We start from the raw sequence: 27,707 nt of genomic DNA, 5'->3' as shown, positions 1-27,707 counted from the left end.
TAGGGGGAGCTCCTTGTATACAGAGATACATGATAAGATCCTGTCTGCAGCCACCACTAGGGGGAGCTCTGTGTTTACATACATACAGTGAACTCAATAACCCTGCATATATAGTTAGCTCCCTCTAGTGGTGTCAGTAAGCAGCACAGGATAGTAATATTTGACTACATTTGTGCAGGGGATTTGGAGCTCTGTTTTCTGAGATTATGATCTTCTATGACCCGGTAACATCTGATGACTCTGATATGAGAATTTTTATTTTAAGAACGGGGTCAGTTTATATAGCTATATTCTGAAATTATATATATATATATATATATATATATATATAAAAATATATATAAAATCTTCCGTTTTGTGTATACAGCTGTTCTGCAGACGTATGTGGTCATTTGTTGTGCAGCCATGTGTTACCTCATCTTCTAGTCAATTACATGGAGAATTTCATTTTCGCCCCTTGGAAACAAATAGATCTGCATAGGAGCTGCATACACATAACGGTGAGGAATGTGTCATTAATGGCAGATTACTATACGTTTTCCTTTGATTTTAGATGCACGGAAGCAATAAAAAATAATGGATTATGCCCCTTTAAGATGACTTTAACCATAAGGGCTGGTTACCGTAACGACTAAATCCGATTCTAAATGCGACCACAATAAATGAATCCTCCTGCTTTTTTGCCCCATAAGGGTCCAATTAAAAGAAGGATTGTCATTTTTGCCCGCAGCGACCAATTAGAGCTCAGCTTTGATTTTATAAACTGTTCTGGAAAAATGTAAGCTGCGCTGTGATTGGTTGCCAGCGGCAGTGAGGCCTTTAGTGGATATGATAAATTGTGCTAAACCAAAAGCTGTCTTTGTTGCCTATAGCAACCAATCAGAGCGCAGCTTTCATTGTGACTGACTGGTTTAAAAAATGAAAGCTGCGTTCTGATTGGTTGCTATGGACAACATAAACAGGCTTTGAGGCCTACAAGACCTGTGGAAGTTTTTAAAGGCCGTGAGACATTAAGAAAGGGACACTTGATATCCCGGGGTCTTCTGAGGTGCGAGCGCCCTCCCTCCCAGACAAAAGACATCAGGTAAGTACACACACAAAGAGACATGACTGTTTACTTCACAAAAACACATTAGGGGGTGAGGGGGATTTTCTGATGTTATTTTTTTTTTTCTTTTTCTTTTTTTTTTTTCAGCAGCACAATTAAAAAAAACAAAAAAAAAAAACACAAAAAAACAACAAAGGAAAACAAATAAAGACGACACGCTGTTTTTTCAAACCGAGAATTCAGATTTTTTTTTCTTCTCTTTTTCACGGTTTCTGCTGTAATTTTTTTCACATTTTTGTAACATGCAAGCAGTTTTTGTTTTGTTTTTTTTTCAGAATTTTTTTTCATTTTTCGACCTTAAAACAACTTTTTTTTTTGCAATTCACATTTTTTTTTTCAACCTAGACGTTTTTTTGTTTTTTTCTTAAACATCAAAAAAATATTTTTTTCATACGGCAGGAAGGAAGGAAAGGAGGAAGGAAGGACGGAAGGAAGGGAGGAAGCGGAAGAATTCACACCCTCTTGTCTTCTGAGGATTGCGGATGTCCGTAGAGAGCGGGAAGGTGTCATTGTCGTGGTATACCCCCCGCCACCACAAGACGTCTTGGCTCTCGTAGAAGGTCAGCCCTCTTTACAAGGACTTTTCGATGGTGAAATTTGGAGTCAAATCTTCTCTCGGAATGAGACTTTTTACCCCAGTTTTCAAAAAAAATTCGCTTTGGTATCTTGTCTCTCTCCAGACGGCCATTTTGTACCGGGATTAACGGTTTCCGCCATTTTCTTGGACAATACTGCATAAAGTCTACGTAATGCGGGAGACACGTTGTGACCGACTCCTTGGACGTATCTTGGGAGACACAAGACACACTGACCCCCTTCCCTCCCGCCACCAGGATCTCCCGCTCCCTTATCTACGGATCCCTCCATCGCAACCGGAGACGCTCGTTAAAAATGAAACAAACATGCAAATTTCAAGGCCGCTAACGGAGAAAAACATTTACAGCAAATCCAAAGACGAAAAATAAAAATAAAAAATAAAAGAGCCAATTAAGACACCCAGAGATCCGAGGGGGCACGATACACACAATGGGACCAGAGACGTTCATACGATATGGCTGCTGAGGGCGGCCATTTTGAAACTTGCTTCTTTACTGGACACTCTTTATTTTTAACATGCTTCGGACGCATCGTCGTAGATACACAGTCATCGCTCTTCAATGAATCTATCGCTAAAGGAGGAAGGGACGCGGCTGATAGAAGACATGGGTAACCCAAAAAAACCCTAAATTAGATCTATATATATATATAAGGCTTCGTGAGGAGAGGAGCAAGTTCGGTTGTGATCTGCATATTAAAAAAATAAAATAAAATCCATATACCACGCACAAGAGGACGCTAACTACCCCCGGCTAGATCTAGAGGTCCCCAATTAAGAAAAAAAATTCAGTCAATGGTAGACGTCAGAAGCGTCCCCGATGTCAGACTGAATATCGTCCGATTTAATATATATATATTATTTTTTTTAATTTAAATCTCTATATATTTATTTATATGAAATAATTCAATATTAAAGCTGAAGGCAGAAGAGACCACGTGTCAAAAAACAACAAAGAAAACAATGAAATCTGCATAGATACAGTAAAGGAACCCTCCTCGTCTGCTTGGGGGGGCAGCCATTTTAATCTGTCACCTAAGCTACTTATGATGGCTGACAGACAGTGGGCGGCTAATCGCTGGCTAACCCTTTTGTGGAATCCAAAAAAATAACCCAAAAAAAAAGTCTAATTACATCTAAGACGTCATGCTCTGAACACGACTGGAGTTCAAAATGGCCGCCCCGGTTGAGTTCTTGGCCGGAGCTGTTGATTCTTGCATGCACACGAGAGGCTGCCTTGTCTTTTTTTGTTCTCCTCTCCCCCCCACCTCCCGCCCTGGTGAAAAGGTTTTATTTTTTATTTTTCGGGATAAAATAGACTTGTAATATTCACAGACACGGGCTCGATTCATGCAAAGGTGACGAGGAGACGAACAGACGGAACGGAGGAAGAGCGTGGAGGGGCCGTGTGCTGCTGACAGTATTTTGGACTGGGATTGTCACGGGACTAGGGAGTCGGATTGCGATTTCTCTCGCTCTTGTCATAGCGACAGCCACCACTGGATGTGCCAATCCTGGCGGTGATTTACACGTGCTCCAATTTGGATGGCGGGATAGTAAAAAAAAAAAAAAGTACACGATACTCGAATCCTGACCGACGCGATCCTGATTTTCGACCGCAGTGAGGTCAAAGTGCTTTATTGCTGTGTGACGAGATGAGTACCGTAAACGCAGACTCGCTGCCCGTTCAGCGGGAATATCGGAAAAAGGGACGAGCTTTGGTTTTTTCGAAATTATCGAGCGGAACTCAGGTTGACGACATTGGAAATAGGACACAATCGTTTCTTGCATATTTCGAGAGCAGCGTCCGGCGACACGGGATGGACGACTTGGTATCAGATGCCGCCTGTGCTCCTGGTGCAAACTATTCCATAATTTCCCAGGAAGCAAGGCGTGCAACCGGAAAAAAAAATGACATCCCCCCCCATCCAGTATCCGAATACTGATTCATATAGGAGCAAACTGGGAAATCCTAAAAGGGGTTTCATTACATAGACGAGAGATAAAGCCGCGGGTAGCATACGGTGTGGGCGGCTGCAGGGAAGGATAATGACTTGTGGATACGCAGGTCATAAGGCAATGGCGGAGGGTCACGAGCATGGAGGATGAGGTGAAGGGCGAGCAGCGGATGAGAAGATGCGGCAATGCTTCCCCTGCCTATTGCTACAGCTGCAGAATACACAAGTAGGCTCAGCCACACGGTGCTGACATGCTATCCACGTCGTACCCAGCGCCGACTCCAGGACGCCGATTATCCGAAACGCACAACTTGCAGCTCACGTGCCCCCCGCCCAACCCCAGCACTCACATCACCGGAAGAGATCTGATCGCACACGACACAGACGAACACACTCAGCCACCAGTCAAGAGAAAAGGACAATTTAAAGCGCCGGGTCGGACCCTCTGTCCACCCCACACGTTCAGAGGTCCCCGCGGAACACGTCCAGCAACGTCAAATACGAGTACGTTTTTTTTTTTTGACAGACGGGATAACAAAGAATAAAAAGGACAAAAAAAAAAAATAAAAACGGGAAACAGACACCGAGGAAGAAAGAAAAAGATATGGGATTTTTTGGCCCTTTTTTCGCCCCCAGCTCCTGTGGGTGACAGGTGAAGATTTGGCTTTAGGTTGACGTCAGTTAACACTGCTAAGGGGTTGAGGGGTAGAGTGACTCCATAATACGCGCCCCCACTACGCAAAAGACGGAATTAGCTGATGGTAACCTAACTCCTGAGTGAAACCCACAGAGGCGAAAATGGGCGGCCGCACTCACAGCTTCCTGATCTGTGCGTAAATTCCAATACTTGTCATGTTATATTGTATCTCTTTTTTTTGTTTTGTTTCTTTTTTGTGTTTCGCTATTTTTCGTTATCTTTCCGTTTACTTTGCTTTGTGCATTTGTTTTTATTTTCAGAATCCCAATGTCCCCCCGATCGAGGAGGCGAGCACGACACCCAGCACCACACAACAGATTATAATCATGATCTTCTTCTACATACCCAACGGCATCAGAAGCAGAGGAAAGAACGGAGAGAGCGGAATATGGGAGGACCGGAAGTGGAGGAGAGAGGACCGGAAGTGGAGGAGAGGGCGGAGAATGAGGAATATGGGCAGACCGGAAGTGGAGAATGGGAGGAGAGAGTGGACCGAAAGTGGAGGAGAGAGGGCATACAGAGCGGGCCGTAAGTGGAAAAAAGAGGGCAGAGAATGAGGAATATGGGCGGACCAGAAGTGGATGAGAAAGGGAAGAGATAGGAGAAAATGGGCGGACCGGAAGTGGATGAGAAAGGGAAGAGAGAGCAGAATATGGGCGGAGCAGAAGTGGAGGAGAGAGGGCAGAGAACGAGGAATATGGACAAACAGGAGAAAGAGTGATGACAGTGGAATATGGGCAGACCAGAAGTGGAGAAGAGAGGGTGGAGAATGAGGAATATGGGCGGACCGGAAGTGGAGGGGAAAGGGAGGAGGCCGCCGACCGGATGTGGAAGAAGGAGGACGGAGAATGAGAAATATGGGCGAATAGGAAATGGAGGAGAAAGGGTGGAGAGTGCGGAATATGGGCAGACCAGAAGTGGATTTGAGAGAGCGGAGAATGAGGAATATGAGCCAACAGGAAGTGGAGGAGAGAAGGCGGAAAATGAAGAATATGGACAGATCGGAAGTGGAGGAGAGACGACCGGCAATGGAGGAGAAAGGAGTACGAGGAATATAGGCAGACAGGAAGTGGCGCAGAAAAGGAGGAGAGCAGAATATGGGCAGACCAGAAGTGGAGGAGAAAAGGAGGAGAGGACGGAATATGGGCGGACCAGAAAAGGAGAGAGGATGGAGAATGAGGAATGTGGGTGGTTTGGAAGTGGAGGAAGAATGGAGGAGAGAGCAGAGTATGGGAGGAACAGCAGTGGAAGAGGGAGGGCGGGAGAGCGGACAGAAGTGGAGGAGAAAGGGAGGAGAGCGGAATATGGGTGGACCGAAAGAGGAGGAAAGAGGGCGGAGAACGAGGAATATGGAAGGACAAGAAGTGGAGGAGAAAGGGAGGAGAGAGCAGAATATGTGCGGACCGGAAGTGGAGGAGAAAGGGAGGAAAGAGCAGATCGGAAGTGGAGGAGAGAGGGCGGAGAATGAAGAATATGGGCGGACCGGAAGTGAAGGAGAAAGGGAGGAGAGAGTGGAATATGGAGGGGCCGGAAGTGGAGGAGAGAAGGAGGAGTAAAGGAGAGAAAGCGGAGAATGAGAAATATGGGAGAACAGGAAGTTCAAAGAGGGTGGAGAACAAAAAATGTAGGTGGATAAAGAGTGGAGGAAAAAGGGCGGGGAACGAGAAATATTGGAGAACAGGAAGTGGAAAAGAGAAGGAGCAGAGCAAGGAATATGGGTGGACAGTAAGTCGAAGAGAGGGAGTGAAGAAATAGGAATATGGATGGACAGGAAGTGGAGGAAAGTGGATAAAGAAAGAGGAATATGGGTGGACAGGAAGTGGTGGAGAGCAAGGAATATAGGTGGACAGGAAGTGAAGGAGAGAGGGTGGAAAACAAGGAATGAGGAAGGACAAGAAGGGGAGGAGAGAGGCGGAGAAAATTAGTTAAGAGAGGAGATCGAGGAATATAGGTGGAAAGGAAAAGGTGGAGGACAAGAGAAAGAAGGAAAAAAAGGGTAAAAGGAAAAGAAGTTTGGATGACAGGAGGTGAACAATAAGCAGAGGAAAAGAGGAAAGTGCAAAGAATGTAAAATGTGGGAGGACAGGAAGTGGAGGAAAAGCGAGAAATACAGATGAGAGCGATGGGCGAGTCCATGGAGGGGAGACAGTCAAGTTAGATGTAGGGTTAAAGTAAAGAGCAGGCAGGGACCATGGTGAAAAGAAAATCAGAAGGGAAGAGAAAAAGAAGAGAGGCATGAGACAGCGAGGAGAGACATGAGACAGCGAGGAGAGACATGAGACAGCGAGTAGAGACATAAGACAGCGAGGAGAGACATAAGACAGCGAGGAGAGACATGACACAGCAAGGAGAGACATGACACAGCAAGGAGAGACATGAGACAGCGAGGAGAGGCATGAGACAGCGAGGAGAGGCATGAGACAGCGAGGAGAGGCATGAGACAGCGAGGAGAGGCATGAGACAGCGAGGAGAGGCATGACACAGCAAGGAGAGACATGACACAGCAAGGAGAGACATGACACAGCGAGGAGAGACATGAGACAGCGAGGAGAGACATGACACAGCAAGGAGAGGCATGACACAGCAAGGAGAGACATGACACAGCAAGGAGAGACATGACACAGCGAGGAGAGACATGACACAGCAAGGAGAGACATGACACAGCAAGGAGAGACATGACACAGCAAGGAGAGACATGACACAGCAAGGAGAGACATGACACAGCAAGGAGAGACATGACACAGCAAGGAGAGACATGACACAGCAAGGAGAGACATGACACAGCAAGGAGAGACATGACACAGCGAGGAGAGACATGACACAGCAAGGAGAGACATGACACAGCAAGGAGAGACATGACACAGCAAGGAGAGACATGACACAGCAAGGAGAGACATGACACAGCAAGGAGAGACATGACACAGCAAGGAGAGACATGACACAGCAAGGAGAGACATGAGACAGCGAGGAGAGACATGAGAAGGCGAGGAGAGACATGGGACAGCGAAGAGAGACATGACACAGCAAGGAGAGACATGACACAGCGAGGAGAGACATGACACAGCAAGGAGAGACATGACACAGCAAGGAGAGACATGACACAGCAAGGAGAGACATGACACAGCAAGGAGAGACATGACACAGCGAGGAGAGACATGACACAGCGAGGAGAGACATGACACAGCAAGGAGAGACATGACACAGCAAGGAGAGACATGACACAGCAAGGAGAGACATGACACAGCAAGGAGAGACATGAGACAGCGAGGAGAGGCATGAGACAGCGAGGAGAGGCATGAGACAGCGAGGACAGGCATGAGACAGCAAGGAGAGACATGACACAGCAAGGAGAGACATGACACAGCAAGGAGAGACATGACACAGCAAGGAGAGACATGAGACAGCGAGGAGAGGCATGAGACAGCAAGGAGAGACATAAGACAGCAAGGAGAGACATGACACAGCAAGGAGAGACATGACACAGCAAGGAGAGACATGACACAGCAAGGAGAGACATGAGACAGCGAGGAGAGGCATGAGACAGCAAGGAGAGACATGACACAGCAAGGAGAGGCATGAGACAGCGAGGAGAGGCATGGGACAGCGAGGAGAGACATGACACAGCAAGGAGAGACATGAGACAGCGAGGAGAGACATGAGACAGCGAAGAGAGACATGGGGCAGCAAGGAGAAACATGGGACAGCGAGGAGCGACAGGGGATAGCGAGGAGACACACGAGACAGCGAGGAGAGACATGAGACAGCGAGGAGAGACATGAGACAGCAAGGAGAGACATAGGACAGCGAGGAGAGACATGGGACAGCAAGGAGAGACATGAGACAGCGAGGAGAGACATGGGACAGCGAGGAGAGGCATGGGACAGCGAGGAGAGACATGACACAGCGAGGAGAGACATGAGACAGCGAGGAGAGACATGAGACAGCGAGGAGAGACATGACACAGCAAGGAGAGACATGACACAGCGAGGAGAGGCATGAGACAGCGAGGAGAGACATGACACAGCAAGGAGAGACATGACACAGCGAGGAGAGGCATGAGACAGCGAGGAGAGACATGAGACAGCGAGGAGAGACATGAGACAGGGAGGAGAGACATAAGACAGCAAGGAGAGACATGAGACAGCGAGGAGAGATATGGGACAGCGAGGAGAGATATGGGACAGCGAGGAGAGACATGAGACAGTGAGAAGAGACATGAGACAGCAAGGAGAGACATGAGACAGCAAGGAGAGACATGAGACAGCGAGGAGAGATATGAGACAGCGAGGAGAGACATGAGACAGCGAGGAGAGACATGAGACAGCAAGGAGAGACATGAGACATTGAGGAGAGGCAAAAGAAAGCACGGTGAGAATGAGACAGCGAGGAGAGACAGTAAAGACATGAGACAGCGAGGAGAGATATGAGACAGTGAGAAAAGACAGGAGACAGTGAGGATGTGAGACAGATAGGAGAGACATGAGACAGCGGAGATGATGGCGGGAGAGAAGAGAGAAGAAATTGTCAGCAGTGTTATAAAGGAGAGAGACAGACATTGCAGAGCTGTAATACTCACACCCATCTGTCCGTCCGCCCTACAGCTACAGTCGCTCTGTACACTACACCCGTCTGTCCATCCTACAGCTACAGTCGCTTTGTACACTACCCCCGTCTGTCCATCCTGTAGCTACAGTCACTCTGTACACTACACCCATCTGTCCAACCTGTAGCTACAGTCACTCTGTACACTACACCCATCTGTCCAACCTGTAGCTACAGTCACTCTGTACACTACACCCATCTGTTCATCCTGTAGCTACAGTCACTCTGTACACTACACCCATCTGTTCATCCTGTAGCTACAGTCGCTTTGTACACTACACCCGTCTGTCCATCCTGTAGCTACAGTCGCTTTGTACACTACACCCATCTGTCCATCCTGTAGCTACAGTCACTCTGTACACTACACCCGTCTGTCCAACCTGTAGCTACAGTCACTCTGTACACTACACCCATCTGTTCATCCTGTAGCTACAGTCGCTTTGTACACTACACCCATCTGTCCATCCTGTAGCTACAGTCACTCTGTACACTACACCCATCTGTCCATCCTGTAGCTACAGTCACTCTGTACACTACACCCATCTGTTCATCCTGTAGCTACAGTCGCTTTGTACACTACACCCATCTGTCCATCCTGTAGCTACAGTCACTCTGTACACTACACCCATCTGTCCATCCTGTAGCTACAGTCACTCTGTACACTACACCCATCTGTCCATCCTGTAGCTACAGTCACTCTGTACACTACACCCATCTGTTCATCCTGTAGCTACAGTCGCTTTGTACACTACACCCATCTGTCCATCCTGTAGCTACAGTCACTCTGTACACTACACCCGTCTGTCCAACCTGTAGCTACAGTCACTCTGTACACTACACCCGTCTGTCCAACCTGTAGCTACAGTCACTCTGTACACTACACCCGTCTGTCCATCCTGTAGCTACAGTCGCTCTGTACACTACCCCCGTCTGTCCATCCTGTAGCTACAGTCGCTCTGTACACTACACCCATCTGTCCAACCTGTAGCTACAGTCGCTCTGTACACTACACCCGTACATCCATACGCCCTGCAGCTACAGATGCTCTTTAAACTACACCCATCTGTCCGCCCTGCAGCTACAGTCGCTCTGTACACTACACCAGTCCGTCCTATAGCTAGTCGCTCTGTACACTACAGCCGTCCTTCCTGCAGCTACAGTCACTCTGTACACTACACCTGTCTGTCCATATGCCCTGCAGCTACAGTCGCTCTGTACACTACACCCATCTGTACGCCCTGCAGCTACAGTCGCTCTGTACACTATACCTGTCCATCCGTTCGCCCTGCAGCTACAGTCGCTCTGTACAGTACACCCGTCCGTCCATATACCCTGCAGCTACAGTCTCTCTGTACACTACACCCGTCTGTCTATCCGCTGTATGCTCCGGGTCTACAGTCCTCCGCCGGCAGTCGGCTACTCACCCTTCGTGCTTTGCTCTGGTATTTCACAGCTTTCTTGGTGTCAGACACTGCTCGCTCCACATAGTCCACCGAGTGCTCCACATTGTACTCAATGCGATCTATCATCTCCCCCTGGGAAGAGAGACCACCGGTCACCATCAGCCGCCACCTAGGACCGGCCGTGGTCTGACTATGGGCCGGGCCCCGCTCACCTGACTCTCCACCAGCATAGCCATGTCTACGAACATGTCGTGCAGCTCTCGGATGCTGGTCTCCAGCTTGATGATCTCGTTGTGTCGCGTCTCGATCTCGTTCAGAGCTTGTTTGGTCATCTGAGAGTCCATCTTGATCTGCGGGGAGAAGAACACGACCACTTGTCAGGATTTTGCATTACTTTAGGCTCCTATTTTGGAGGTTTTTGGGGGTCATGCCGGCCCCATTAAGTTCTATGATGAATGAATGCAATAGATGAGATGTCCCCTCCCCCACCGGCCATGGATTCACAGGCTGTGTGCTGCACCTATACATCTCCATGGCAGGCAATGATTATTTGGCCCCCCACCCCGGTACCAGCCCCATTACACACATCATCTGTGAATATGGCCAGCTTCCCGCTCTCCAGCATGTCTTCCAGCTCCTCGTTGGTCGTGGTTCTGCCAGCTGCCAGGAAGAATTACAGGAGTGTCAGGAAATTTCCAGCACAATGAGTCGCCCCCATCCCCCTCCCGAGGATACGCACTGATCTCCAGTTGTCTCTGGATACGGTCCTTGCAGCGGTCTCGGTATTTAGACTGCGTTGCGTTGTATTCTGTCATCACCTCCACAAATTTACGAGACAGAGTGGAATGCTGGGAAACGGGAAAGATGGAGAGGTGAAAGACTGAGCGGTTAGATCGGACCGCTTAGATGCCGCGGTCAACACTAACTGTAACATCTAGATGGTTGAGCGGCCTCTATCGGCGTTATCTCCTCTCCACGCGGCTCAGAGTGGAGGAAGGTGCTGAATCTGTAAATACCGAATACTCAATCTCATTATGGTACGAGCGTCCTGCTCTGTGGAGCCCCCTACCTGTGTTTTCCGGATGCGCAGGTCGGCTGAGGAGCGGTTCAGCCCTTCTTCCTGCTCGATGCTCTGCTCAATGGCTGTAAGAGAAAAGGGCGAGAAGATGAGAGACTGCCCCGACCGCGGGAAATCTCCGGTACTGTGGGAACGGAAGACCGACCTTTCAACTTAGAGCGCACTTTGTTGGCCGTTTTCTTGATGTCGGCTGTGAGATCCTCCAGTTCTTGCTTGGTTTCTAGACAGAGAAAAAAAAGAGGCCACAATAAAAAACAAAATGTAGAGGTCAACCACTCCACGGACTATGCCCAGTATACAGGGGCAAGAAGTGTCGCCTTAAAGGGGCTATTCTCGTCTTCATAAATGGATATTGCCTGATAGTACTTCTAAAGACAAGCACTTTTGCAATTTACTGCTTGTTAAAATTTACAGCCGTTCTTGAGATATTAACACTTTTCCTTTGTTTACAGCTCGTTGCCTAGGAGACCGGCTGTCTAGCTTGTAAACACTGTAATGAATCTAGGAGCGTAAACAAAAGAAAAGTGTTAATATCTCAAAAACGGATGAAAATATTAATAAGCAGTAAATGACAAAATAGTTTGTATTAATGGGGACTATCCGAAAATATCTACTTATAAAAATGTGGAATAACCCTTTAATTCTCCCAGAATCCTCCCAGCTTCTTACTTTCATCAGGATTGGGTGCCGCCAAGATGGCGCTATGCTGTTTCTTCACTTGTTCCACATCCTCCGAGAGCTTCTCGATACAACCTCGGATCTCCTCCACCTGCGGAGCGAGAGGGCCACATATCAGCGAGGCCGTGACAGCGCCACAATAATGGGGACGGGATCAGGGAACGAAACGTCTTTGTTTTCTCATCTTGAACAGTAATTACTTTAATTTGTCGCGTGGCCGGCGGCAACAGGCGACTTCCCCGGGACGTGGAGTGCAAACGTCTATGCCGGAGATGATTACTCCGCGCACTGATTATCACATAATTATAGGAAAACCAGCGGGAGTCGCGTGTAGCCGCCATTACTGGGGAAAACAGCAGAAATTATGTGCGCGGCGTCATAACGGAAATATCCTGCACAATGCCGCGTCATAAAACCTGCACAGGCATCGTGGTCATCAAATGTAGGGACCCACCTGTTCGAAGAATTCATCCATAAAGTGGTCCCGGTCAACGTGTACGATCTCCTCATCATCATCGCTATCTTTAGCCTATGAAGGAGACAGAGAGAATCAGGAGGGAGTCTTCACAGTCACAGCATTAGACACATTCATTCACACGCTCCACTGGAGGGTGGAGACTAAGAGCTGGGATCTGATTGGCTGACTCCTCCCCTTTGTATATTTATCAGAAGTGCGAAGATTATTATAACCGTCATGGCCACAGTTATTATAAGTGAAGAATACGGAGCTAAACGCGCAGAGCTGCTGGTCACCTCAAATATTCACTCCCTGTCCTGGTAAAAGCCTTACACATAATCAATACTTTATATTCAGCCATTCCTTGCTAGGTTAAAGGGTTAACTCGGTGAGGGCCGGGAGGTATATTTAGTCACACAGGATGGAGACTACAATCAGACTGACAAGGTCACACAGGCGACGCGAAACACAAGCCTCCCGAGGACACACAGCGAAACACGGCTGCGAGGGAAGCCCCAGAAATAACCCTAGATGGTACCGTATCACAACTGCAGCACAACATTATCCCAAAATGTGAAAGTGAGGCTCCTCATAGACGTGTAATACCGCCCACAGCCTGGAGGTGTCACTGTTATCATAGTGTAATACCGCCCACAGCCTGGAGGTGCACTGTTATAATAGTGTAATACCACCCATAGCCTGGAGGTGTCACTGTTATCACAGTGTAATAAGCCCATAGCCTGGAGGTGCACTGTTATCATAGTGTAATACCACCCATAACCTGGAGGTGTCACTGTTATCATAGTATAATACCACCCATAACCTGGAGGTGTCACTGTTATCATAGTATAATACCACCCATAGCCTAGAGGTGTCACTGTTATCACAGTGTAATACCAGCCATAGCCTGGAGGTGTCACTGTTATCATAGTATAATACCACCCATAGCCTAGAGGTGTCACTGTTATCACAGTGTAATACCAGCCATAGCCTAGAGGTGTCACTGTTATCATAGTTTAATACCGCCCAATACAGCCCACAGCCTGGAGGTGTCACTGTTATTATAGTGTAATACCACCCATAGCCTGGAGGTGTCACTGTTATCACAGTGTAATATGCCCATAGCCTGGAGGTGTCACTGTTATCATAATGTAATACCAGCCATAGCCTGGAGGTGTCACTGTTATCATAGTGTAATACCAGCCATAGCCTGGAGGTGTCACTGTTATCACAGTGTAATACCAGCCATAGCCTGGAGGTGTCACTGTTATCATAGTGTAATACAGCCCATAGCCTGGAGGTGTCACTGTTATCATAGTGTAATACCAGCCCATAGCCTGGAGGTGTCAATGTTATCATAGTGTAATACCGCCCATAGCCTGGAGATGTCACTGTTATAGTGTAATACGGCCCATAGCCTGGAGGTGTCACTGTTATAATAGTGTAATACCAGCCATAGCCTGGAGGTGTCACTGTTATAATAGTGTAATACCAGCCATAGCCTGGAGGTGTCACTGTTATTATAGTGTAATACCACCCATAGCCTGGAGGTGTCACTGTTATCACAGTGTAATATGCCCATAGCCTGGAGGTGTCACTGTTATCATAGTGTAATACCAGCCCATAGCCTGGAGGTGTCAATGTTATCATAGTGTAATAAGGCCGACAGCCTGGAGGTGTCACTGTTATCATGGTGTAATACCACCAATAGCCTGGAGGTGTCACTGTTATCATAGTGTAATACTGCCCACAGCCTGGAGGTGTCACTGTTATCATAGTGTAATACACCCATAGCCTGGAGGTGTCACTGTTATCATAGTGTAATACGGCCGACAGCCTGGAGGTGTCACTGTTATCATAGTGTAATACTGCCCACAGCCTGGAGGTGTCACTGTTATCATAGTGTAATACACCCATAGCCTGGAGGTGTCACTGTTATCATAGTGTAATACAGCCCATAGCCTGGAGGTGTCACTGTTATCATAGTGTAATACCACCCTTAACCTGGATGTATCACTGTTATCATAGTGTAATACCGCATATAGCCTGGAGGTGTCCCTGTTATCATAATGTAATACCGCCCATAGCCTGGAGGGGTCATTGTCATCATAGAGTAATATCACCCATAGCCTGGAGATGTCATTGCTATCACAGTGTAATATCTCCCATAGCCTGGAGGTGTCACTGTTATAATAGTGTAATACCAGCCATAGCCTGGAGGTTTCACTGTTATCATAGCGTAATACCAGCCATAGCCTGGAGGTGTCACTGTTATCATAGTGTAATACTGCCCACAGCCTGGAGGTGTCACTGTTATCATAGTGTAATACACCCATAGCCTTGAGGTGTCACTGTTATCATAGTGTAATACGGCCGACAGCCTGGAGGTGTCACTGTTATCATAGTGTAATACTGCCCACAGCCTGGAGGTGTCACTGTTATCATAGTGTAATACACCCATAGCCTGGAGGTGTCACTGTTATCATAGTGTAATACAGCCCATAGCCTGGAGGTGTCACTGTTATCATAGTGTAATACCACCCTTAACCTGGATGTATCACTGTTATCATAGTGTAATACCGCATATAGCCTGGAGGTGTCCCTGTTATCATAATGTAATACCGCCCATAGCCTGGAGGGGTCATTGTCATCATAGAGTAATATCACCCATAACCTGGAGATGTCATTGCTATCACAGTGTAATATCTCCCATAGCCTGGAGGTGTCACTGTTATAATAGTGTAATACCAGCCATAGCCTGGAGGTTTCACTGTTATCATAGCGTAATACCAGCCATAGCCTGGAGGTGTCACTGTTATCATAGTGTAATACCAGCCATAGCCTGGAGGTGTCACTGTTATAATAGTGTAATACCAGCCGTAGCCTGGAGGTGTCACTGTTATCATAGTATAATACCACCCATAGCCTGGAGGTGTCACTGTTATCATAGTATAATACCACCCATAGCCTGGAGGTGTCACTGTTATCACAGTGTAATACCAGCCATAGCCTAGAGGTGTCACTGTTATCATAGTTTAATACCGCCCAATACAGCCCACAGCCTAGAGGTGCCACTGTTATCATAGTGTAATACCACCCATAGCCTAGAGGTGTCACTGTTATCACAGTGTAATATGCCCATAGCCTGGAGGTGTCACTGTTATTATAGTGTAATACCAGCCATAGCCTGGAGGTGTCACTGTTATAATAGTGTAATACCAGCCATAGCCTGGAGGTTTCACTGTTATCATAGTGTAATACCTGCCATAGCCTGGAGGTGTCACTGTTATCATAGTGTAATATCAGCCATAGCCTGGAGGTGTCACTGTTATAATAGTGTAATACCAGCTGTAGCCTGGAGGTGTCACTGTTATCATAGTATAATACCACCCATAGCCTGGAGGTGTCACTGTTATCATAGTATAATACCACCCATAGCCTGGAGGTGTCACTGTTATCACAGTGTAATACCAGCCATAGCCTAGAGGTGTCACTGTTATCATAGTTTAATACCGCCCAATACAGCCCACAGCCTGGAGGTGTCACTGTTATCATAGTGTAATACCACCCATAGCCTAGAGGTGTCACTGTTATCACAGTGTAATATGCCCATAGCCTGGAGGTGTCACTGTTATTATAGTGTAATACCAGCCGTAGCCTGGAGGTGTCACTGTTATTATAGTGTAATAGCAGCCATAGCCTGGAGGTGTCACTGTTATTATAGTGTAATACCAGCCATAGCCTGGAGGTGTCACTGTTATTATAGTGTAATACCAGCCATAGCCTGGAGGTGTCACTGTTATTATAGTGTAATACCACCCATAGCCTGGAGGTGTCACTGTTATTATAGTGTAATACCACCCATAGCCTGGAGGTGTCACTGTTATTATAGTGTAATACCAGCCATAGCCTGGAGGTGTCACTGTTATAATAGTGTAATACCAGCCGTAGCCTGGAGGTGTCACTGTTATTATAGTGTAATACCAGCCCATAGCCTGGAGGTGTCACTGTTATCACAGTGTAATATGCCCATAGCCTGGAGGTGTCACTGTTATCACAGTGTAATATGCCCATAGCCTGGAGGTGTCACTGTTATTATAGTGTAATACAGCCCATAGTCTGGAGGTGTCACTGTTATTATAGTGTAATACCAGCCGTAGCCTGGAGGTGTCACTGTTATCATAGTGTAATACCAGCCGTAGCCTGGAGGTGTCACTGTTATCACAGTGTAATATGCCCATAGCCTGGAGGTGTCACTGTTATTATAGTGTAATACAGCCCATAGTCTGGAGGTGTCACTGTTATAATAGTGTAATACCAGCCGTAGCCTGGAGGTGTCACTGTTATCATAGTGTAATACCAGCCATAGCCTGGAGGTGTCACTGTTATCATAGTGTAATACCAGCCGTAGCCTGGAGGTGTCACTGTTATCATAGTATAATACCACCCATAGCCTGGAGGTGTCACTGTTATCACAGTGTAATACCAGCCATAGCCTGGAGGTGTCACTGTTATTATAGTGTAATACCAGCCGTAGCCTGGAGGTGTCACTGTTATCATAGTGTAATACCAGCCGTAGCCTGGAGGTGTCACTGTTATTATAGTGTAATACCAGCCGTAGCCTGGAGGTGTCACTGTTATTATAGTGTAATACCAGCCATAGCCTGGAGGTGTCACTGTTATTATAGTGTAATACCAGCCATAGCCTGGAGGTGTCACTGTTATAATAGTGTAATACCAGCCATAGCCTGGAGGTGTCACTGTTATTATAGTGTAATACCAGCCATAGCCTGTAGGAGTCACTGTAATGCCACTTGTGCGTGCGTTCGTGCGTGCGTGCGTGCGTGCGTGCGGTGGGGGGGCCGCAGTCTGTACCCCCTGCCATAGGGCCGCAGTTATCGCAGAGAGCACTCACATGAAATGGAGCACAATCCTGTAAGTGGGTAAGGGGACAGGGAATTATGGGCCATTTTAATTACAGGATCCCTTTAATAATTCAGCAGCTGCGAGTTCAGTCCCGGGGAAGGCGGAAAGATAACGAGGGATTTAATTAGTGAGATTAGAAAGCAGAATGCTGTGTAATATTATTATTCATATTCTCAGTCCGGGAGGTTACGACCGCCCCCAAATCCCCCGTAATGAGAAGGTGGTGAGGGGGAGCCGTGGCACGCTTTATGGCTGACGCTGGAAAATCGTGTATTCAGAGCAGCATTTACACTGAGTCAGGTCTAAACTGTAATCAGAGCGCGCAGCGGGAGGGGAAAGAACAAAAGGGCCGCTCACCGCCTCCGCGGGGGCCCCGGCGATTATACCCATGCGTACTCACTCAGACTCATTCACGGCATCAATGGCCCCGCTCACGCCGGAGCATGTGACTCACCGCCACCGCCGCAGCGATCCCTCCACAAATGTCATCCTCAGCCGCCCGCCCACCCTCCATTCATCTCCAGTCATTCCCCGGCTGATGAATCGAGCCCGCCGGCCCATCAGCGGTGTCCTCCACAGAGCCCGCCGGCACCGCCAGATCATTCCACCCGCAAATCGGGGTCTTATTATAATCCAGTCACAGTAATGAGAGAATTCACTGCGAAGAACAATAGAACCAGTCACCGATGATGTCATCGCCGCACAAATACGCGAAGAACAGAGCGCGATGTATCTAAGCCCATCCAGTGCGATACGGTCTGCGGAGTACCTAACCCCATCATGTGTGATACCGTCATCTGCTGATCTCCACAACGGTGGCGGACCCCAGAATATGAGGAGCTCTGCACTCGTAAAGTTCCTCGGGTATAAAATTATTCCTTCTTGGAAAGTTTCGCATCATAAACCGCGAGATGAGAAATTCCAGAAATCAGCGCAACTGTCAGGAAAATAGCGGATGGGGGGAGGGGGGAGGAGGGGAGGGGGGCGAGAGGAGGCCGCGACAGGAGGCCGCGAGAGGACAGAAGAGAGTACTCCTGCATCACAGAGAGCGAGGACGCAGAGGAAAACTCCGGAAGGATCGCCGCGAGAATAAAGCCAGGTGTGCGCGAAAAGTAGAAGTCACCACTGAGCAGATCACATACACGAAACTGACCGAAATAAGTCCAATACTCGTGTATCCCACAATGTGTAACTGCACAGTGTATGTACCGCAACATAGTGCAATATGTACCGCAACATATACCGCAAGCTATATACTACAGAGGAGGTAACTGATAAGCTATATACTACAGAGGAGGTAACTGATAAGCTATATACTACAGAGGAGTGTAACTGATAAGCTATATACTACAGAGGAGGTAACTGATAAGCTATATACTACAGAGGAGGTAAACTGATAAGCTATATACTACAGAGGAGGTAACTGATAAGCTATATACTACAGAGGAGTGTAACTGATAAGCTATATACTACAGAGGAGTGTAACTGATAAGCTATATACTACAGAGGAGGTAACTGATAAGCTATATACTACAGAGGAGAGTAACTGATAAGCTATATACTACAGAGGAGAGTAACTGATAAGCTATATACTACAGAGGAGAGTAACTGATAAGCTATATACTACAGAGGAGAGTAACTGATAAGCTATATACTACAGAGAAGAGTAACTGATAAGCTATATAACTACAGAGGAGGTAACTGATAAGCTATATACTACAGAGGAGGTAACTGATAAGCTATATACTACAGAGGAGAGTAACTGATAAGCTATATACTACAGAGGAGGTAACTGATAAGCTATATACTACAGAGAAGAGTAACTGATAAGCTATATACTACAGAGGAGGTAACTGATAAGCTATATACTACAGAGGAGAGTAACTGATAAGCTATATACTACAGAGGAGGTAACTGATAAGCTATATACTACAGAGGAGAGTAACTGATAAGCTATATACTACAGAGGAGGTAACTGATAAGCTATATACTACAGAGAAGAGTAACTGATAAGCTATATACTACAGAGGAGGTAACTGATAAGCTATATACTACAGAGGAGGTAACTGATAAGCTATATACTACAGAGGAGAGTAACTGATAAGCTATATACTACAGAGGAGGTAACTGATAAGCTATATACTACAGAGGAGGTAACTGATAAGCTATATACTACAGAGAAGAGTAACTGATAAGCTATATACTACAGAGGAGAGTAACTGATAAGCTATATACTACAGAGGAGGTAACTGATAAGCTATATACTACAGAGGAGGTAACTGATAAGCTATATACTACAGAGGAGGTAACTGATAAGCTATATACTACAGAGAAGAGTAACTGATAAGCTATATACTACAGAGGAGGTAACTGATAAGCTATATACTACAGAGGAGGTAACTGATAAGCTATATACTACAGAGAGAGTAACTGATAAGCTATATACTACAGAGGAGAGTAACTGATAAGCTATATACTACAGAGGAGGTAACTGATAAGCTATATACTACAGAGGAGGTAACTGATAAGCTATATACTACAGAGGAGGTAACTGATAAGCTATATACTACAGAGGAGGTAACTGATAAGCTATATACTACAGAGGAGGTAACTGATAAGCTATATACTACAGAGGAGAGTAACTGATAAGCTATATACTACAGAGGAGGTAACTGATAAGCTATATACTACAGAGGAGGTAACTGATAAGCTATATACTACAGAGGAGGTAACTGATCAGCTATATACTACAGAGGAGAGTAACTGATAAGCTATATACTACAGAGGAGGTAACTGATAAGCTATATACTACAGAGGAGGTAACTGATAAGCTATATACTACAGAGGAGTGTAACTGATAAGCTATATACTACAGAGGAGTGTAACTGATAAGCTATATACTACAGAGGAGGTAACTGATAAGCTATATACTACAGAGGAGTGTAACTGATAAGCTATATACTACAGAGGAGAGTAACTGATAAGCTATATACTACAGAGGAGGTAACTGATAAGCTATATACTACAGAAGAGGTAACTGATAAGCTATATACTACAGAGGAGGTAACTGATAAGCTATATACTACAGAGGAGAGTAACTGATAAGCTATATACTACAGAGGAGTGTAACTGATAAGCTATATACTACAGAGGAGGTAACTGATAAGCTATATACTACAGAGGAGAGTAACTGATAAGCTATATACTACAGAGGAGTGTAACTGATAAGCTATATACTACAGAGGAGGTAACTGATAAGCTATATACTACAGAGGAGAGTAACTGATAAGCTATATACTACAGAAGAGGTAACTGATAAGCTATATACTACAGAGGAGGTAACTGATAAGCTATATACTACAGAGGAGAGTAACTGATAAGCTATATACTACAGAGGAGTGTAACTGATAAGCTATATACTACAGAGGAGGTAACTGATAAGCTATATACTACAGAGGAGAGTAACTGATAAGCTATATACTACAGAGGAGTGTAACTGATAAGCTATATACTACAGAAGAGGTAACTGATAAGCTATATACTACAGAGGAGGTAACTGATAAGCTATATACTACAGAGGAGAGTAACTGATAAGCTATATACTACAGAGGAGTGTAACTGATAAGCTATATACTACAGAGGAGAGTAACTGATAAGCTATATACTACAGAGGAGGTAACTGATAAGCTATATACTACAGAGGAGGTAACTGATAAGCTATATACTACAGAGGAGAGTAACTGATAAGCTATATACTACAGAGGAGGTAACTGATAAGCTATATACTACAGAGGAGGTAACTGATAAGCTATATACTACAGAGGAGGTAACTGATAAGCTATATACTACAGAGGAGGTAACTGATAAGCTATATACTACAGAGGAAGTAACTGATAAGCTATATACTACAGAGGAGGTAACTGATAAGCTATATACTACAGAGGAGTGTAACTGATAAGCTATATACTACAGAGGAGAGTAACTGATAAGCTATATACTACAGAGGAGTGTAACTGATAAGCTATATACTACAGAGGAGTGTAACTGATAAGCTATATACTACAGAGGAGTGTAACTGATAAGCTATATACTACAGAGGAGTGTAACTGATAAGCTATATACTACAGAGGAGGTAACTGATAAGCTATATACTACAGAGGAGGTAACTGATAAGCTATATACTACAGAGGAGGTAACTGATAAGCTATATACTACAGAGGAGAGTAACTGATAAGCTATATACTACAGAGGAGGTAACTGATAAGCTATATACTACAGAGGAAGTAACTGATAAGCTATATACTACAGAGGAGATAACTGATAAGCTATATACTACAGAGGAGATAACTGATAAGCTATATACTACAGAGGAGAGTAACTGATAAGCTATATACTACAGAGGAGGTAACTGATAAGCTATATACTACAGAGGAAGTAACTGATAAGCTATATACTACAGAGGAGGTAACTGATAAGCTATATACTACAGAGGAGAGTAACTGATAAGCTATATACTACAGAGGAGGTAACTGATAAGCTATATACTACAGAGGAGGTAACTGATAAGCTATATACTACAGAGGAGGTAACTGATAAGCTATATACTACAGAGGAGGTAACTGATAAGCTATATACTACAGAGGAGGTAACTGATAAGCTATATACTACAGAGGAGGTAACTGATAAGCTATATACTACAGAGGAGAGTAACTGATAAGCTATATACTACAGAGGAGGTAACTGATAAGCTATATACTACAGAGGAGGTAACTGATAAGCTATATACTACAGAGGAGGTAACTGATAAGCTATATACTACAGAGGAGAGTAACTGATAAGCTATATACTACAGAGGAGGTAACTGATAAGCTATATACTACAGAGGAGGTAACTGATAAGCTATATACTACAGAGGAGGTAACTGATAAGCTATATACTACAGAGGAGAGTAACTGATAAGCTATATACTACAGAGGAGGTAACTGATAAGCTATATACTACAGAGGAGGTAACTGATAAGCTATATACTACAGAGGAGTGTAACTGATAAGCTATATACTACAGAGGAGTGTAACTGATAAGCTATATACTACAGAGGAGATAACTGATAAGCTATATACTACAGAGGAGGTAACTGATAAGCTATATACTACAGAGGAGATAACTGATAAGCTATATACTACAGAGGAGGTAACTGATAAGCTATATACTACAGAGGAGAGTAACTGATAAGCTATATACTACAGAGGAGTGTAACTGATAAGCTATATACTACAGAGGAGGTAACTGATAAGCTATATACTACAGAGGAGGTAACTGATAAGCTATATACTACAGAGGAGAGTAACTGATAAGCTATATACTACAGAGGAGTGTAACTGATAAGCTATATACTACAGAGGAGGTAACTGATAAGCTATATACTACAGAGGAGGTAACTGATAAGCTATATACTACAGAGGAGTGTAACTGATAAGCTATATACTACAGAGGAGAGTAACTGATAAGCTATATACTACAGAGGAGGTAACTGATAAGCTATATACTACAGAGGAGGTAACTGATAAGCTATATACTACAGAGGAGTGTAACTGATAAGCTATATACTACAGAGGAGGTAACTGATAAGCTATATACTACAGAGGAGGTAACTGATAAGCTATATACTACAGAGGAGATAACTGATAAGCTATATACTACAGAGGAGTGTAACTGATAAGCTATATACTACAGAGGAGGTAACTGATAAGCTATATACTACAGAGGAGGTAACTGATAAGCTATATACTACAGAGGAGTGTAACTGATAAGCTATATACTACAGAGGAGGTAACTGATAAGCTATATACTACAGAGGAGATAACTGATAAGCTATATACTACAGAGGAGTGTAACTGATAAGCTATATACTACAGAGGAGGTAACTGATAAGCTATATACTACAGAGGAGGTAACTGATAAGCTATATACTACAGAGGAGAGTAACTGATAAGCTATATACTACAGAGGAGAGTAACTGATAAGCTATATACTACAGAGGAGGTAACTGATAAGCTATATACTACAGAGGAGGTAACTGATAAGCTATATACTACAGAGGAGTGTAACTGATAAGCTATATACTACAGAGGAGGTAACTGATAAGCTATATACTACAGAGGAGGTAACTGATAAGCTATATACTACAGAGGAGGTAACTGATAAGCTATATACTACAGAGGAGTGTAACTGATAAGCTATATACTACAGAGGAGGTAACTGATAAGCTATATACTACAGAGGAGAGTAACTGATAAGCTATATACTACAGAGGAGGTAACTGATAAGCTATATACTACAGAGGAGGTAACTGATAAGCTATATACTACAGAGGAGAGTAACTGATAAGCTATATACTACAGAGGAGGTAACTGATAAGCTATATACTACAGAGGAGTGTAACTGATAAGCTATATACTACAGAGGAGGTAACTGATAAGCTATATACTACAGAGGAGGTAACTGATAAGCTATATACTACAGAGGAGATAACTGATAAGCTATATACTACAGAGGAGGTAACTGATAAGCTATATACTACAGAGGAGAGTAACTGATAAGCTATATACTACAGAGGAGTGTAACTGATAAGCTATATACTACAGAGGAGGTAACTGATAAGCTATATACTACAGAGGAGTGTAACTGATAAGCTATATACTACAGAGGAGGTAACTGATAAGCTATATACTACAGAGGAGGTAACTGATAAGCTATATACTACAGAGGAGGTAACTGATAAGCTATATACTACAGAGGAGTGTAACTGATAAGCTATATACTACAGAGGAGGTAACTGATAAGCTATATACTACAGAGGAGGTAACTGATAAGCTATATACTACAGAGGAGGTAACTGATAAGCTATATACTACAGAGGAGTGTAACTGATAAGCTATATACTACAGAGGAGGGTAACTGATAAGCTATATACTACAGAGGAGGTAACTGATAAGCTATATACTACAGAGGAGGTAACTGATAAGCTATATACTACAGAGGAGATAACTGATAAGCTATATACTACAGAGGAGATAACTGATAAGCTATATACTACAGAGGAGATAACTGATAAGCTATATACTACAGAGGAGGTAACTGATAAGCTATATACTACAGAGGAGATAACTGATAAGCTATATACTACAGAGGAGATAACTGATAAGCTATATACTACAGAGGAGGTAACTGATAAGCTATATACTACAGAGGAGGTAACTGATAAGCTATATACTACAGAGGAGATAACTGATAAGCTATATACTACAGAGGAGAGTAACTGATAAGCTATATACTACAGAAGAGGTAACTGATAAGCTATATACTACAGAGGAGAGTAACTGATAAGCTATATACTACAGAGGAGGTAACTGATAAGCTATATACTACAGAGGAGGTAACTGATAAGCTATATACTACAGAGGAGGTAACTGATAAGCTATATACTACAGAGGAGAGTAACTGATAAGCTATATACTACAGAGGAGGTAACTGATAAGCTATATACTACAGAGGAGTGTAACTGATAAGCTATATACTACAGAGGAGGTAACTGATAAGCTATATACTACAGAGGAGGTAACTGATAAGCTATATACTACAGAGGAGATAACTGATAAGCTATATACTACAGAGGAGGTAACTGATAAGCTATATACTACAGAGGAGAGTAACTGATAAGCTATATACTACAGAGGAGTGTAACTGATAAGCTATATACTACAGAGGAGGTAACTGATAAGCTATATACTACAGAGGAGATAACTGATAAGCTATATACTACAGAGGAGGTAACTGATAAGCTATATACTACAGAGGAGTGTAACTGATAAGCTATATACTACAGAGGAGGTAACTGATAAGCTATATACTACAGAGGAGGTAACTGATAAGCTATATACTACAGAGGAGGTAACTGATAAGCTATATACTACAGAGGAGGTAACTGATAAGCTATATACTACAGAGGAGGTAACTGATAAGCTATATACTACAGAGGAGGTAACTGATAAGCTATATACTACAGAGGAGGTAACTGATAAGCTATATACTACAGAGGAGTGTAACTGATAAGCTATATACTACAGAGGAGGGTAACTGATAAGCTATATACTACAGAGGAGGTAACTGATAAGCTATATACTACAGAGGAGGTAACTGATAAGCTATATACTACAGAGGAGATAACTGATAAGCTATATACTACAGAGGAGATAACTGATAAGCTATATACTACAGAGGAGATAACTGATAAGCTATATACTACAGAGGAGGTAACTGATAAGCTATATACTACAGAGGAGATAACTGATAAGCTATATACTACAGAGGAGGATAACTGATAAGCTATATACTACAGAGGAGGTAACTGATAAGCTATATACTACAGAGGAGGTAACTGATAAGCTATATACTACAGAGGGAACTGATAGCTATATACTACAGAGGAGAGTAACTGATAAGCTATATACTACAGAGGAGGTAACTGATAAGCTATATACTACAGAGGAGAGTAACTGATAAGCTATATACTACAGAGGAGGTAACTGATAAGCTATATACTACAGAGGAGGTAACTGATAAGCTATATACTACAGAGGAGGTAACTGATAAGCTATATACTACAGAGGAGAGTAACTGATAAGCTATATACTACAGAGGAGGTAACTGATAAGCTATATACTACAGAGGAGGTAACTGATAAGCTATATACTACAGAGGAGGTAACTGATAAGCTATATACTACAGAGGAGGTAACTGATAAGCTATATACTACAGAGGAGGTAACTGATAAGCTATATACTACAGAGGAGGTAACTGATAAGCTATATACTACAGAGGAGGTAACTGATAAGCTATATACTACAGAGGAGGTAACTGATAAGCTATATACTACAGAGGAGGTAACTGATAAGCTATATACTACAGAGGAGGTAACTGATAAGCTATATACTACAGAGGAGGTAACTGATAAGCTATATACTACAGAGGAGGTAACTGATAAGCTATATACTACAGAGGAGTGTAACTGATAAGCTATATACTACAGAGGAGGTAACTGATAAGCTATATACTACAGAGGAGGTAACTGATAAGCTATATACTACAGAGGAGGTAACTGATAAGCTATATACTACAGAGGAGGTAACTGATAAGCTATATACTACAGAGGAGGTAACTGATAAGCTATATACTACAGAGGAGGTAACTGATAAGCTATATACTACAGAGGAGGTAACTGATAAGCTATATACTACAGAGGAGGTAACTGATAAGCTATATACTACAGAGGAGGTAACTGATAAGCTATATACTACAGAGGAGGTAACTGATAAGCTATATACTACAGAGGAGGTAACTGATAAGCTATATACTACAGAGGAGGTAACTGATAAGCTATATACTACAGAGGAGGTAACTGATAAGCTATATACTACAGAGGAGGTAACTGATAAGCTATATACTACAGAGGAGGTAACTGATAAGCTATATACTACAGAGGAGGTAACTGATAAGCTATATACTACAGAGGAGGTAACTGATAAGCTATATACTACAGAGGAGTGTAACTGATAAGCTATATACTACAGAGGAGGTAACTGATAAGCTATATACTACAGAGGAGAGTAACTGATAAGCTATATACTACAGAGGAGTGTAACTGATAAGCTATATACTACAGAGGAGAGTAACTGATAAGCTATATACTACAGAGGAGGTAACTGATAAGCTATATACTACAGAGGAGGTAACTGATAAGCTATATACTACAGAGGAGAGTAACTGATAAGCTATATACTACAGAGGAGGTAACTGATAAGCTATATACTACAGAGGAGTGTAACTGATAAGCTATATACTACAGAGGAGAGTAACTGATAAGCTATATACTACAGAGGAGAGTAACTGATAAGCTATATACTACAGAGGAGAGTAACTGATAAGCTATATACTACAGAGGAGAGTAACTGATAAGCTATATACTACAGAGGAGAGTAACTGATAAGCTATATACTACAGAGGAGAGTAACTGATAAGCTATATACTACAGAGGAGGTAACTGATAAGCTATATACTACAGAGGAGAGTAACTGATAAGCTATATACTACAGAGGAGTGTAACTGATAAGCTATATACTACAGAGGAGGTAACTGATAAGCTATAT

The 27,707-nt window shown here is 43.9% G+C and overlaps 1 protein-coding gene across 1 annotated transcript; it reads right to left on the bottom strand.

The window, feature by feature from the left end:
- Positions 1 to 1,099: 1,099 nt before the first annotated feature.
- STX1B (syntaxin 1B) lies at positions 1,100 to 12,643 on the bottom strand. The gene is made up of 9 exons (XM_075318638.1): positions 12,574 to 12,643; positions 12,111 to 12,210; positions 11,587 to 11,661; positions 11,433 to 11,506; positions 11,103 to 11,211; positions 10,950 to 11,023; positions 10,576 to 10,713; positions 10,385 to 10,495; positions 1,100 to 4,695 (listed from the first exon to the last, which is right to left on the bottom strand). Exons 1-9 carry the CDS (start codon positions 12,592 to 12,594, stop codon positions 4,615 to 4,617), a joined length of 783 nt encoding a protein of 260 aa, XP_075174753.1. The 5' UTR covers positions 12,595 to 12,643; the 3' UTR covers positions 1,100 to 4,614.
- Positions 12,644 to 27,707: the final 15,064 nt, after the last annotated feature.

This window comes from Anomaloglossus baeobatrachus, chromosome 7 (assembly GCF_048569485.1).
Source record: "Anomaloglossus baeobatrachus isolate aAnoBae1 chromosome 7, aAnoBae1.hap1, whole genome shotgun sequence".
Taxonomy (NCBI): Eukaryota; Metazoa; Chordata; class Amphibia; order Anura; family Aromobatidae; genus Anomaloglossus; species Anomaloglossus baeobatrachus.
This window is presented reverse-complemented; position numbering and strand designations above follow the sequence as displayed.